A 15,981-nucleotide genomic window follows, 5' to 3' on the forward strand; every position below is an offset into this window, starting at 1 on the left:
GATATTCAGCAACCATAAAATTCGACAGCACCAGCGGGTGAGCTCCTAAGAAAAACCCTTATCCTTTGAATTAAGCACAGAGGTTTTGTCAAATATGCTTATTTTACAGGTTTTTCAAGGTCACATTTTCAGGTATATTGAACAGAAAAAATATCTCTTTGATATATCTGCATACTTGGAAGGAAGCAGACCTCAAGAAAGCAAGGAACAAAAAAGGCATTTTAAGGTGTTGGTTTGGGCTAAGAAGTAGTGAGCCTAGGTACTAATATAAGACATCTCAATCTTGCTGTATACTTCTAGGGTGGACAGAGACGTGACAAAACATATCATTCATGCACCAAGACATAAGTATGTCCATGTTGGCGCTATGCAAACAATGAAACTTTTAATTGCAATAAACACATGTGTTTTTGTTAGAAAGAGGGTGGGTGCATGTATGAACCCCTGTAAAAATGCCATCCTGGGAAGATATCTAGAAGCTCGCAGGTTGCCACCAATGCCCCAGTTTTAACCACACAACCGATTAACTCCATTCCTCCCACCACTCAGAAGATTTAAGGGCAGAGAGCATATGCCAGGTTGTGCTTTATAGTTAGCGTGCACACAGACAGACTGCAAAAAAGATATATTTCCCAATTTCAGTAACAATAGCTCATGATCACTGCATATTTCAAAAGATGGGAAGACTGCATTGATCCTGTATTCCAAGTGGAATGATCCCTAATGATGCTTTTAGAAAATGCAGAATTTTCAGCCAAGCAGAAGTGACAAAGCAATCTTGTTCTGAGGAAGGTGTAAGCCGAAACCCTGCAGTGGAAATTAATGGAATCTTCAGTGTCAGCGTTACTTTGGGCAGCAGAGGGTGTCATATGATGAGAATATTCTCACACCTAGAATGATTCTGCTGTGTATAATCCCAGTAGAGACATCAGCAATTAAGGCTATTCGCTTGGTGGAGGACACTGAACAAGTGGTACCTGACCCAGAGTCTGAGATGGGAACCTCTTACATGTGACTCATGGTAACGTTTTTGATAGCTCTCAACTATACATGGGTCCCTAAAACTACAAGGCATGGAAATTATATAGCACAATATATGGAAAGAAAAGCAGTAATTCTATTTTCACTGTATATGTTTTTTGCAATTGATTGGTAAACTTAGACCAATCTAGATGTTACGTTTAGAGGTAAATGTATTTTTGAGATGTGCAATAATTAATGTAAAGCAGTTACGACCTACTCACCCGCAACCCGGTCATTCCTCTCCACATCTATGCAAAACACAGGGATTTTTTCCTTTCGGTCATCGAAGAAGTCAACATATGGAATACTTATTTTCCATGCGGAAAGATTACGGGGAGTGTTGGGTGTAGTAGCAATGTCAGCATCCTCAGGAGAATCATCTTCCAGCACTACTATTCCTTCTTCGATCTGCAAAGCATTAACCATAACTTTCTTAACTTTGATAAAAGATACTTTTTGCAAGCTTTTATCAAGCATCCTAAGATTTCCTGGTCTCTAAACCAACATGGAGTAGTTTCTTTTCTGTAACTCCAGTTCTGTAGTAGGGGTATCTCTGTTATAGTCATAATCTAGTGAATAGTCCCGCCCATGTGCGCGGACCCCGGAGCAATAAAAAATAATCTCTAAAAGGTGACAAATCATGCAGACCTGCATACACCTTTAAGAGAGAATTTAATTTAAAGACAGATAATGCAGCCTATACCCACAGGCTACACTGTCCAGTACTTCAACTAGAATTCCACCAAAATCCACAAACAGCACTGCCTGTCCAGTTTTTCTCCACATAGGAAAAAACCCTGCCTCTACCAGCAAAAGCCTCTGGAATGATAGAGAGGAAGGAGTGGACAGACAAGCCCCATAGGCTGCCATTATGTGGCTTGGAACAGGATACTGTGCCTTTAAGAAAACTTTCCAGTTTTCCAGAACTTTCCCCAGTATCCCAGAATGCCCAGCAGGTCCCATTTACTTTCAGTTCTTTTTGAAGGCGTAGCACGCCAGACCTGTAGCATTCTACATATGAATAAGTATCTCTCCACCGGGGAGGAGGGCGGGCGCTTATGACTATAACAGAGATACCCCTACTACAGAACTGGAGTTACAGAAAAGAAACTACTCCTTCTGTAGTAGGGGATCTCTGTGTATAGTCATAATCTAGTGAATAGAATGGCAAGCCCATCCCCACACAACAAAAGCGGTGGAGAACGCATAAGACACTACCACTACTGTGCGAACAAATTTCGCAGCGAAGCCTGCCCAACCTGAGCATCTGCCCTGGCATCCGTGTCCAGACAGTAATGCGCAGCAAGGTATGGACCGACTTCCACGTGGCCGCCTTACAGATTTCCGCAATCGGAACATTACGCAGCAAAGCCGTCGTGGCAGCTTTTCCCCTGGTGGAATGAGCCTTAGGTTTACCCCCTAAGGTCTTATTAGCCTTTTGATAACACAACTGTATGCAGGACACAATCCACCGAGAGATGGACTGCTTAGAGGTCGCAAGACCAGTCCTGACTGAGCCATAATTAACAAACAATTGGTCAGACCTACGAATATCCTTGGTCTTATCCAGATAAAATTTCAACACCCTTCGGACATCCAGGGAATGGAGAGCCCTTTCCGCTGGTGAAGAGGGATTCTGAAAGAACGTAGGTAAAGTTATGGTCTGATTGACATGAAAGTCAGAGATAACCTTAGGACGGAACTTAGGGTGAGTACGCATCACAACCTTAGCAGCATGAAACACAGTATAAGGTTCTTGACAACATAATCCCTGAAGTTCACTCACCCTGCGGGCCGATGTAATGGCCACTAGGAACGCCGCCTTCCAGGATAGGTGCTGCAATGAAGCCTTGTGAATAGGTTCAAAAGGCTCTCTCATCAGTCTGGACAGCACCACATTCAAGTCCCAAGAAGGCGAGGGAAGTCTGACAGGAGGGAACACCTTCTTCAAGCCTTCCAAAAAATCCTTAACCACAGGAATCTGAAAGAAGGACGTCTGTGAAGGGCACTTCCTGTAAGCAGTCAAAGCAGCCAGATGAACCTTAATGGAATGGAAATTAAGGCCAGACTGCGCCAGATGCAAAAGGTATGGAAGGATGACATCTTCCTTACATGTTGTCGGATCAAAGTTCTTGGACTTACACCAGATACAGAACCTCTTCCACTTGTAAGCATAGGATGTCCTAGTGGAAGGTCGCTTAGACTCCTTCAGAATGTCCATACAATCGTCTGGTAGATTCAGATGACCATATTGCACTATTTCAGGAGCCATGCCGCCAAACTCAAAGACGAGAGGTTGGGGTGCACCATCCGCCCCCCGAACTTCGTGAGAAGGTCCGGCCTGCACGGCAACCGCATGTGAGGAAGGAGAGACCGGTGAAGAAGGTCCGTGAACCACCACTGCCTGGGCCACTCCGGGGCGATCAGGATCATCCGCGCCCTGGACTGGGACAGCTTGATGAGCACCGCCGGAATCAGGGGAATGGGTGGAAAAGCGTACAGAAAGCTGTTCGACCAATCGATCCATAGCGCATTCCCCAGCGTCCCCCGCTGGTAGTACCTGGATGCGAAGTCTCGGCATTTGCTGTTTTCGGCGGTGGCGAACAGATCTACGTCTGGAGTCCCCCACCTTGCGAAGACTTCTCCTAGTACTTCGTCGTTCATGACCCATTCGTGGTTTTCCTGAATCAGCCTGCTCAAGGCGTCCGCCTGAGCATTCTGCACCCCTGGCAGATGCGTGGCCGTGATCGTCAGTCCTCGGGCCAGCAGCCAGCGCCAGATCGCCTGCGCCTCCTGCGACAGAGTGCGCGATCTCGACCCCCCTGCTTGTTGAGGTAATACATCGTGGTTGTATTGTCCGTCTGTATCAGCAGCGAGTTGGTCTGGAAGGACGGAAGGAAAGCCTTCAGTGCCAGGAAGACAGCTCTGAGTTCCAGGAAATTGATGTGGTACGTCGATTCCAAAGGAGACCACTTCCCTTGAATCTGCAGGTCCCCGGAATGCGCACCCCAGCCCTGGAGAGAAGCATCCGTCACCACATTCGTCGTGGGAATGTCCTTGTGGAAGGGAACCCCCTGGAGGAGGTTTTCCGCCGAACACCACCACTTCAGAGACTGACGAGCATGTAGAGACAGTCGGATCTTGTCGTCCCAAGAGCCTGTCTTCTGATCCCACTGATCCTCCAAGCACTCCTGCAGTGGTCGCATCTGTAGACGTGCGTGCGGAGTGAGGAAGATACAGGAGGCCATCGATCCCAGTAGAGACGACACCTTCCTCACAGTCGTCGATGGAGCAGTCCTGAGGTCCTGAGCCTTCCAAAGGAGTGATAACCGTCTCTCCTCCGAAGGAGACACGCTTGCTGACCGCGTATCTATGGAGGCCCCCAGGTACTGTATGCACTGTACCGGAGATGGGACCGATTTGGACATGTTGACGTGTAACCCTAGCTTGTTCAAGAGCTCGCACGTCCAACGGAAGTGTTCTTGCGCTTCCTCGAAGGATGACGCCTTGATCAGCCAATCGTCCAGATACGGGTAGACAAACACCTTGTTCCTCCGCAGGTGTGCCACCACCACCGCCATGCACTTCGAAAAAGTCCTGGGAGCAGACTTTAGCCCGAATGGCAGTACTGTGTATTGATAGTGATTGGCGCCGACTTGGAATCGCAGGAACTTCCTGTGCTTTTGTGCTATGGGCACATGGAAGTACGCATCCTGTAGATCTATGGCACAGAGCCAGTCTCCCCGTTGCAGCTGAGGGTAAATCTGGTGCAACGATAGCATGCGAAACTTCTCTCTGCGAATCCACTTGTTTGCTTGTCGCAAATCCAGAATGGGCCTGAACTCGTTCTTGTCCTTCTTGCGAACGAGGAAGAACCGAGAGTACAGACCTCTTCCCCTTTGAGACAAAGGTACTTCTTCTACCGCCTTTTTTCTCAACAAGATGTCTGCCTCCGCCTGGAGCTCCCTCAGCTGGAAGCGAGAGCTGACCGGCGGAATCGCTGGAGGCGGGCTGATGAACCGAAGACTGTATCCATTGCAAACAATATTCAGCACCCACTTGTCCTGAGTAATTTTTCTCCACTCTGCCGGAAAAAATCGAATGCTTCCCCCCACTGGAGTGGGTAACGGTTGAGGGGGAAGTAACAGCTCAGGGCCGAGACCCGGCCGGGCCCTTGTTTGTGGTAGTAGCCTGCTGGCCACCTCTACCCCTCTGGCGCTTCTGGAAGGGCTTGCGGAACTGCTGCTGTTGTGGCTGCTGCTGTCCCGAGCCCTGCCCACGCCCTCGGCCCGACGACCCGAACCTCCTCTGGAACGGTCGTTTCTTTTTCTCGGCCTTCTCTAACCCGACGGCCGTCAGGGTTTGCGCTTCAGCCTTCATGCGGGCCATTTCATCGTCCGCATGCTTCCCGAACAGGGTTTCCCCCGAGAAGGGCAGGTTGGCCACTCTCTGCTGCGCCTCCGGCTTGAGGGACGTCAGGCGCAACCAGGAATGGCGCCGCTGGTGGACGCCATGACAGTAGGCGTGGGCGGCCAATAGCGATATATCCGCTGCTGCGCTGATCGTTTGGTTAGAAACCAGCATGCCTTCGCGCACCGTCTCCAAGAAGTCCTCCTTCTTGTCTCGTGGCAGGAGGTCCGCATATTGCTGCAGGGATTCCCACAGGGCCCAGTCGTAACGGCCCAACAACGCCCCTGCACTCGCCGCCTTCATCGTGGTGGCGGCGGTACCACACACCTTCCTGCCCGCAGAGTCCAGCCAGCGGCTTTCCTTGTCCGGTGGCACCGTGGAGGCCGGGGCGGTCGCATGTTGTTTTCTCGCCGCCGTCACGATAACCGAATCCGGCTTCGGGTCCCCTCTCAAGAATGACGGATCCGACTCCGGGGCCCTATATTTCTTCATGAGCCTGGACGGAGCGGCCTTCGCTGTTGCGGGAGTGAGGAACAGTTCCAAGGCTGGTTCCACCAGTCCAGGCACGAGAGGCAGGAGGGGGCGAGACAAGTGTCTTTTATGAAGCGTCTCAAATATCACGGACGTCGTGGGTGTTGGAACCGTCACCGTGATATTCAGCTTCGCAGCCCCTCGCAACAGCACCTCCTGGAACGAGACCAAGTCGTCCACCGGCGACACCCTAGTCCCCGGGGAGTCCGACAGCATCGGGGAAAGGTCCCTGTCCGAGGAGCGCGACCTGGACCTATACCTTCTGCGGCGTCGTCTAGAGTCTGACGAGGATCGCCCTCGGCTCCGCGATCGTCGCCTCCTGTGAGAGCGGGAGCGCGACCTCTTCGGCTTAGGCCTGTCCGCCGGTCTCGCTGGTCCAGGCGACCGTGGGCGTCGTGGCTTCGGGGTCCCCTGCGGCGGAGTCGGGTACCGTGGAAGGGAAACCGACCTTGGGGGGACCGGCGGCGGTACCGCAGGAGTGCTTGGCAGCAACAGAGGCCGGGGTGGCGGAGACAGAGTCCGCGGCCGCGGAGGAGGCGGTGGAGGAGGTGGAGACGGTGGTGGAGGAGGTGGCGGTGGTGGAGGAGGCGGTGGCAGAGGTGGTAGAGGAGGAGGCGACGGAGACCTCCGAGGCGGGGTATACACCACTGAGTACACCGATCCCGGCGACTCTCTCTTCCTCGACGTCGACCTGTGCCTCGACGGCGATCTTCTCGGCGTCGATCTCTTCCTCGGCGTCGACTTTTGTCTCGACGGCGACCTTCGCCTCGACGGCGACCTTCGCCTCGACGGCGATCTTCGCCTCGACGGCGATCTTCGCCTCGACGGCGACCTTCTCCTCGACGGCGACCTTCGCCTCGACGGCGACCTCCGCCTCGACGGCGACCTCCGCCTCGACGGCGACCTTCGCCTCGAAGGCGATCTCCGCCTCGACGGTGATCTTCGCCTCGATGGCGATCTCCTTCTCTTCATCGACGGCGAGCTGCGATCCCTCGACGCCGAACGCCGACGCCGGGTCTTCTCTCGACGTCGACCGCTGGACGCAGCCGAAGACGGCGTCGTCGCCGACGACGCCGATGTAGTCGACGGCGGCCTATTCAGGTCCCTCGACGGCGATCGTCGACGCCGCTTCTCCCCAGAGCCCTGGGGAGACGGCGAACAGACGGTGGTCATCCTCCTCGACGTCGCCGTCGACGCCCTCGACGTCGACGGGGAGCGGGAGCGCTTACTGGTCTTCCTGCCCCTGGGGAGCCCCCCAGAGGCCTCAGTATGGGCCAAATCAGCCCCTCCAGACCCACCTGGTGCCTTCAGTCTTCGCTCCTCCAGAGCTTGAAGCCTGCTCTTCATCCTGTCCCTCAGGGTTCTTGCTGAAAACGAGTGGCAGATGGTACAGCTTTCAGGCACGTGGGACTGGGGAAGGCAAGCTATGCACACCTCGTGTGGGTCAGTTTTAGCCTTCTGTCGACCACATTCCGGGCACTTGTCGAACAAGCCAGGCATGTTGACAGTACCAGCTACTAAACACAAGAAAAAGTGACAAAAATTGCCAAAATCTCAATGAAAACCTTGAAAAAGGTAGAGCTCAATGCTCCAGGGTCCTGCTAGCAGGAGCCGGAAAAAAGAACTGAAAGTAAATGGGACCTGCTGGGCATTCTGGGATACTGGGGAAAGTTCTGGAAAACTGGAAAGTTTTCTTAAAGGCACAGTATCCTGTTCCAAGCCACATAATGGCAGCCTATGGGGCTTGTCTGTCCACTCCTTCCTCTCTATCATTCCAGAGGCTTTTGCTGGTAGAGGCAGGGTTTTTTCCTATGTGGAGAAAAACTGGACAGGCAGTGCTGTTTGTGGATTTTGGTGGAATTCTAGTTGAAGTACTGGACAGTGTAGCCTGTGGGTATAGGCTGCATTATCTGTCTTTAAATTAAATTCTCTCTTAAAGGTGTATGCAGGTCTGCATGATTTGTCACCTTTTAGAGATTATTGTTTATTGCTCCGGGGTCCGCGCACATGGGCGGGACTATTCACTAGATTATGACTATACACAGAGATCCCCTACTACAGAATCTTATTTCCCAAAGAGTTAGAATCCCTCCCAAACATTCTAGAATTCTTTCTTAGTACCTCTTCACCACAGAATAATTTTTCTCCAGACATACCACAGAGAACCATGAGTAGTTTGCGACCTTCATGCTTCTTGAACCATTTGCAGGGCACTCAAGGCTCAACTTTTCTCTACTTACCTAACTGGCTGCCTGCTCTTCAATGTCTCTCTTCCAACAGGACCTGCTGACTTATCATTGTCACTCTCCTTCCTACTTTGATGTGAAGAACCCAGCTGATCAAATTGGCAGAAAATTAAAATACCATAAATACATCAAATGACTTATCACCATTTCATTAACGTGGTTGAGTGGGAGATCACATGACGAAACATCAGACCCAAGTGCTCTAAAGCATGGGGCTACATTTCGACAATTGTATAGATCACACCTCGGCATTAGGAATGTTTCTCCCACTCAAAGAAAGAGCAAACATTCCCACTGCTCGAGGAACAAGTGATCATCATCCCTTGACAGAAAAATAAAATAGATGACTGATAGTTGAAATGATAATTTGCTGCTCTCTCTCATGAGATACTGTTTATGTATTGCAACTATCAAATGAGATTGTAAATGTGCACACCACTTGAAGAAAGACGTGTAGTGTATGTGTGAGGTCATCAGAATGGAACGTGGGAAGGTTCTGCGGACATTAAGAGAGCAGATCTAGGATGTGAGCTGCTGTAAGTGATGAAGTGGTGCCAAATCAGGCAAAACAAACAGTCTCCATGAAATACCTATCAGACCTTAGAATGAAGGTTGATCGCAGCGAGTAGTGCTGGAGACCCTTCTCTTTCAGCAGCAATCAAAATTTCTTGCAGCTAGTTCGTTTCTTAGACATTAAGAAGCTTTGATTAATGAAGGGCCAGCAAAATAAAATGCATGGCACCTTCCAAGCAAAGTGTATTAGGCAGCGCTGTCGATAGGAAACACAAAGGCCAATCCGGCACAAACAGATTAACTCAGTGACTAAGGGATACAGATGTCAACTAAAAAATGACCTTATTCATGAGGGCACTGATATTCTAATCACGGATGGGCAGGAAATAAAGGATCCTATTAAATTGCCCTCTATTAAGTCCAAGGACCAAGTTTGCTGTACGGATAGACTTCAGTATTTTGTGTACAGAGTTGGCATAATGTAGGACAGAGTTTACCAGGGCTCCAACAATACTCACTTTGAATTGCATACATATACAACTCTGATTTTCTTGAATGACTGCAAATTGGAAGATGTATAATAACTTGATTTCAATATAACCCTGGCGTGATTGTGACCTAATATATGCTTGGAGTGGACATTTCAAGACATATTCAATGTTATCATTTATGGGAAAGATGGAGTTTCTTCTAGCAGCTAACATTTTTTTATAAGCGAGTCAGTTATAGCTCAATTTAGCTGGAGTCAGTATTTCTCTACAAATTGCTCAATCTGTGTCAGAAATGCTACATAAGGAACAAAGAGACCTGATATCTGTCAGCAAAGGTTTCACAAAGTCCCTCTGCTTGGTGAATCAGGTTCTGCGGAAGTCAAATGTATCTTTCGAGTAGCTCAAGCTCCAACGACTGGCAAGTTTGTCACCTAGATGAAGTTAAGAGGTTGTAGCTGAAATAACTGGTTCCATGACATATTAGCTAATAGGGACATGTAGACCACTCACTGAAAGCATTATAGCAGAATATGATGGTCTCTGTATTAAAGCTACAGAATAGAACAGCAACAAAGACAAGTTGCCTTGGTCAGATGCTCTTCATCATGGATGACAGTAAAACCAGGTCCTGTACAATGTTTAGAATCAACACCTTAACAGATGGCCACCCAGAAGCAAAGATATCTCCAGAAAGGAAAGAAAAGTAACTCTGCACCACCACCTTCACCACAAGTTTGGATATTAAAATAAGACTGCCACTATATCTATAGATGGTAGGTAATCCTGGATGCAGTTGGTATTTCTACAGCAGAGCTTTAATTACGGCATGCTTTGGTAATGTCAGAACTGAGCCTTCTTTAAATGAGGAGTGTGAGAAGTTGGCCTGATGTATGATGTCACTAGTTATAGTGTACACCTTATATCAGTCCAAATACCCTTATGGTGATTGGTTGTAAAGTCAACCTTATAGACCAGCTATCCTAGTGGTAGCATGGACAAGAGCAGTCTTAGGCTAAACTCTGAATGGCATGTGAAGCCAGCTGTGATACCATATATAATCCCTTGAATACCAAATGAAAGGACACCACAACAGATATATATATAAAATAAAGTGTATTTATTCTAAGCAAACCCTCAGCACTCTTTATGAGTTTAGAGGTAAGTACAACACAGTCTTATTAATGCATACAGTAAGTCACACAGGTAAGTAATACAGTTAGGCCCTAGGGGCCACGCAAACCATATACTAAATAAGTGGTATAAGAACCACTGTCACGGAAATAGAATAGGCCTAGGCCTAGGGAATCGCTGGGGCTACACTACACTAGCGTTAGTTAGGAAGTGGGAGGCCCACGGGATTCGTGTGCAGAGTGGAAACACTCACGCGTAATGCGTAAAAGTCAATAGCAATGTTACAGTTTAGAAATAGATAGATTTAGGACACTTCCGGAGTAGCTAGGAAGTTGAGACTTGAAAACTAGACACTAGGATAGTCACTATCCTGATGAGCACCGGAGTACCCAAGTTACCTAGCCCACAGGCTGCGGGTGCATAGGGGTGAAGATGCGTCGTTTTCGTCGTCGACTCCTATGGATGCCTGAAGAAAGATGCTGACAGGCAGTCAGGAGAGAGTGTCCGGTGGATCCCAAGGCTGGGATCAAGAAGAGAAGAAACCTGCAAGCAGAGGGGACAGAGTCAAGGTCACTAGCCAGTGACCACGTGGAACCAGGAAGGAACCAGGCGATGTCGTGAAGAGTTGCAGGTGAAGGTGAAGCTTGTCGCTGCAGCCAGGAGGACCAGGAAGCGTCGAGGGCGACCAGGACCAGGAGGCGAGCTGTCCCACGAAGGCTCTTGCTGTCGGCGGCGTCGAAGTTGGACTAGGACTCACCAAGCCTTGGCAAGCGGAACCCACGAAGAACAAGGGACTTGCTTCTGGTGCAGACCAGGAAGGTCTGGGGTGCTTCTTCTTTGCAGAGAAGCGGGAGCCAGTCTGGAGGAGCCAAACCAGCGCAGAAGATTTCAGGGAGCGTCGTCACAGAGGCCACTAGCCAGCGGGCAAGCAACCGGACAGACGCGGCAAGCAGGAAAATGCTGAAGGGCCCCACGCAGGACTCGTGGAGTGTGGGGGGCTGGTCTTCGGTGCAGATGGTGCTTGGGGTTGGGGCTTCTCAATCCCCGGTGCACAACTTCGAGGGTACCTCAGAAGCTGCGCTGTAAGTTACTAGCCACTTTTCCCAGGTAGCCGGTCCCACGTCGCTCGTCGCCTCCACGGATCTCAGCTCTGCTGCAGATGTGGATGAGGGTCGGAGAAGTCTGGAAATCAAGGCTCTGGTCGGGCTCTGCAGTCGGTTCCTCGTCGAACGTTTCGCAAAGCAAAGGGTAGTCACTTGATGGTGCCTGTTTGCACAGGGTAGCCACTCCTTGGCTACAAGGGAGATTCTTCAGTCTTCTTCTTTCGTCGAATGTCGAAGGTCCAGAGTTTCTGTTCAGTTTTGCAGGTTCAGGATAATCTAAAATCTTGAGGCCCAACTCCCACTCTTATACTAATCTGGGGGGCTGGGATACCTGCTAGGTCACGCCTTATGGGTGGGACCTGGGAGGGGGTGGTTACACCCACTTCCCTTTGTCCAGTTTCGCGCCAGAGCTGGGGCTGGAGTGCCCCAGCGCCGGTTTGAACTGGACTATGCAAGGAACACCTTGTGTGCCCCAGGCATGTCTCATTCCTTTCAGCCCACCCTGCCCCAATACACTAAAGGCTGTCTGGGGAGGTGCTAGCACCTCCCCAAGCAGGAAACCTATTGTCCAGGCCTCCCTGGCTGGGATCACTCCCAGCAGCAGGAGGTCAGACTTGTGTCTGTGGCAGCAGCATCCATTTTGTGATGCTGAGGCTTTGGTCAGAGGTTACACAGCAAAGTAGGATTTTAACATGTCTCTCCCTCTAGAAGGGAGGAATAATATCCTCATCACCAGAAATGGTATGGGGGTATTATTCCAAAGTGTTAGACACCTTACACGACATGTTTTGATACAGCCCAACCATAGTTACCATAACCGTTTAAGATTATAAGGCACTTTAAGAGTATATGGTAGGCTATATCATAGAACAGCTATAAGGACATGGTTCCGAAAGCTGCAGACAGGCTCAGCTCATGCTAGAGCACCATCTCACATGTTACCAAGCACTCTGCCTCCAGGATTGTTAAGGCCTGCCATAGGAGTGACTGATAGGTACACATGTGTCTATATATAAGGGCAGATATAGGCATACTATATCTAAGCAAGGGGTGATTACACGACCTTGCCCCAGCTGAGTGATCAGCCAGTTGTGTCTGATTGGAAGGCCAGACCAGGGGTGGCATAATACATGCTGCAGCCCCTGGGAGGCCTAGGGTACACCTATGCCCTGGGTACCTAGTGTACACTGTACAGGGTCCAATAAGGTGATCCTTACCAATTGGTTATGTACCTAGGGTACATGGAGTCCATTTTACAGAGAGAGCAGACAGCCTGAGACCCTGAATGGCAGGATCTCAGGCCAACTAAGTCGAAAAACCAGCTAGACACTAGGCAAAAAGTTGGGGGTAACCATAGTCAGATATCCACCTTCCTACAAGGAGCTGAATATATAGGTGGGGATTTAAGTTAATACATCAATCTCCAATAGATTATTGATCTCCGTTAGATTATGGGTCTTTGCGTCTACTCCCACACAATTTCAAGGTACGTTTTCCATCAGTTTTACCACTATCATGACCACCACTAAAGTGATCACAATCCCTACCTGTGCCCATATAATTTCTTTAAATTCTATTTTCCTAATTATTTCTTTTTTATTTGTAAACATATATTTTAATATTTGCGCTCTAAATGTATATAACTAATTTGTGATGTTTTCATGTAACAACCTAAACCTAAAATATATTTTATTATTATATATTTGTATAATTTTTCAACCTTACTTACAATTTAAAATATGTAAATAATGTATCTATTTATAAATCTCGGGAAAACACCCTTACCACAAACCCCACGAATTAAGTTTATTTGGCAGCAAACCTTTTAAAGACATGTCGGGATATGTATTAGACTAACCAAGCAGGATGGACATTGTAACTGAATTACTCAGTTTGAGCTTATAAGCAAACAGTATATCCCCCACCTCACTGGATGTTTCATCTGAAAGGAAGGTGGGTGTATGATAAAAGGGGAAGGAGTGTGGTCAGCCATGTAACTTACCTAACTCTAATAAACCGCAGACTCATCACATTTAAAATAAGATAGAAACTGACTTGGGACCTTTTTAGAATATATATACATTCACTCCGCAGAATGGAAAGGCGATGAAGAATCACCAGATAGCTAGATTATCCACCAGATTGAGAATTATTGAAGGTATGTAACTTGTTCTTCTGATGGATACTTCTAACAAGACTCCTCACATTTAGGAAAGATACCCAATCAGTACCTTTCAAAAGCTGCAGGTTCTAAGGAGTACATTCAAACCAAAAAGTCCTGCAGACTGAGCGGGGTAAATGACCCACTCTGCAGATCAATTTATCAAGGCAGTACTGCTTTGTGAATGTGTGCACCAATTCCCAGGTACTCCCCTTCTTAATGATGTTGCAGCAGCTGAGCTTTGATCAAATGGGTTTGTAAACCTTCAGGTAGCTCCTTCTTGTAGAAAGGCCGGCTCCAACCCTACAGGGTCCCCCACCTCTTTGCTCGGACCCTGGCTTGCCTCTCCCTTTAACCGTGCAGTCTAAGTGGCAGCAGCCGCTGCACCGTTATTTGCCAGCTCTGCTCCTCGACTGGGCAAGAAGTCAGACAACTCCGAGAGGCACAGCTTACTCTGCACTGAAACAACGTACCGACACAACCTCTGTTGGCGTTGCCACAGCTGATCCTGTAGTGTCTCTCCACTCTCCTACTGGACGTCTGCAACACGGCACTGGCGACTTCTTCTGCACAGGATAAACGGCAATACCAACCCAAACTCCTCTCTATTTTGCAGAGTCACCCAACCGGCTCAACCTCCACTAAGGCTAGGCAAGGGAGGAAGCCAGGGGTGCTGCAGATGAAGCCCTCAACAGCAGAATTGTGGCACGCAGACCTGCACCTGCCCAATGAAAGAACTGCACTGCACAGCTGTTTAATTAGAATTTTCTCCGTCAACCAATGTAATAGCTTATTCGAGAAAATAAATACAATACCCAAAGTAAAATAAAGTGCACCCCTCAGCTTCAGTCTGTAGGACACTTTAGTCTCATCTGCTTGAAATGGTTTAGATGAAGAAAATCATCCCTGGAATGTCTCTGCCTTGGATTTCCTTGTATTATACATTTGAGTTTCTGGCAAAAGTATGCAAATATTACTACACCAATATCAATGAAATATTACATATTTGAAGAACAGCTATCAATCTGATATTGAGCTAGAAGTAAAAATGCCTGGCCACTAATTCAACCTTTTCACTTATTTAGTAGCTGCATTACATACATAAGAAAACTGCGACTTGCACTATATTTATTTTTCAAGGAGAAGTTACTTGTCCAGTGCTCATTTCTGGTTATTTAATTTCTACCTAATCTACTTTGCTGCAGCACCGTTACACAGCATAAAGTCACACAGCACACATTAAAGACTGACACTTTTCAGGAGTAGGTACTCCTTCATTGCCTCCTCCAATACATGCCTCACACTCACTCCATATGTGCCACTGTAATAGGGAAATATAATTCCAAGGAATTAAGTAGAAATGAACACATTTTTATTCCTACTTTATATTTTCACTGCAATGTACAGCAAGTGAATAAGACTATAACAGCTCGCCTCTCTTTAGGGTTCATAAAATGAACATGACAGAACATGAAAATATTATCTCACGACTCACCATGTCATTTTCTGTTTCAGTCATACCATGGTTTGGTAGTATAGCGCCCTCCATCGTTGTTGCACCTTTAAATACACCTTTGATTTTGTTTCCTATTTTGCTGATTCCAAATGATTCTCCTCTTTTCTGTGTGCTCCTAGAAGTCATATGTAAAAGAATATATAATTCCAAAGTAAAATGTAGCACTGGTTTAGAAAGCAGCTGTATGCAGGAAAAAAAATCATTAGGCCCGCTGATTTCGTACATCAAACTACAGCGGGTTTTATATATATTTTAGTGCCTTTATAGCTCAGTAAAAGGAGCTATAAACGTAACGTAATGCAAACTGAAGGAGACACTGTAAACTCAATGCTGAGCAAGTTTATATCCAATGTTCTCAAGAAGGAGAGAGGACGATAGATTTCCTTTTTCCAATGCGACTTGCCACATGCAATTCCTTTAAAGTTCTGCAAAGATGAGATGTCTTGCCCTGTTCTTTTTTCTATGGCATGGCATCTTATTGATTTACTCCAAGGAGAACTCAATCTGTGAGCCCAATGGAACGCATTGCCTATTTCACAAGCCTACATTTAACAGATTTTAGCTCTTTCGAAAGAAGATAAACCCAAAATGCATCCTCATCAATGGAGATGGATGCTGTCCCTTGATAATAGACTATGATGTGACCGGGGTCGTTGGCAGTGGGATTATAGTACAAGAGCTCAAGCCCATTTTACATACAACCATGTCAGAAAGATTGACTACTATCTCTGCCGGTTTAAGGACCATTTAGTCCCACATAACTGAATCCCTTGACTACACTTGAATGGGATATGTATATATATGTGTGTGTCACTGTGTTTGATAGAGCTGGGGCCTGTTCTCAGGGATACCGTGT

At 47.8% G+C, this 15,981-nt stretch overlaps 1 protein-coding gene across 5 annotated transcripts in view; it reads right to left on the minus strand.

Moving 5' to 3' along the window:
- Positions 1-15,981, minus strand: part of SNX14 (sorting nexin 14) — a 609,680-nt gene that overhangs the window by 333,561 nt on the left and 260,138 nt on the right. For all 5 annotated transcript variants that reach the window (XM_085611049.1, XM_085611048.1, XM_085611046.1 and 2 more), the window contains 2 exons: positions 15,105-15,240; positions 1,245-1,431 (listed from right to left, as the gene is read on the minus strand). In XM_085611049.1, the coding sequence (XP_085467175.1) occupies positions 1,245-1,431; positions 15,105-15,240 (323 nt within the window). The remainder of the gene's footprint in view (positions 1-1,244; positions 1,432-15,104; positions 15,241-15,981) is intronic.

This window comes from Triturus cristatus, chromosome 6 (assembly GCF_964204655.1).
Source record: "Triturus cristatus chromosome 6, aTriCri1.1, whole genome shotgun sequence".
In the NCBI taxonomy this organism is placed as follows: Eukaryota; Metazoa; Chordata; class Amphibia; order Caudata; family Salamandridae; genus Triturus; species Triturus cristatus.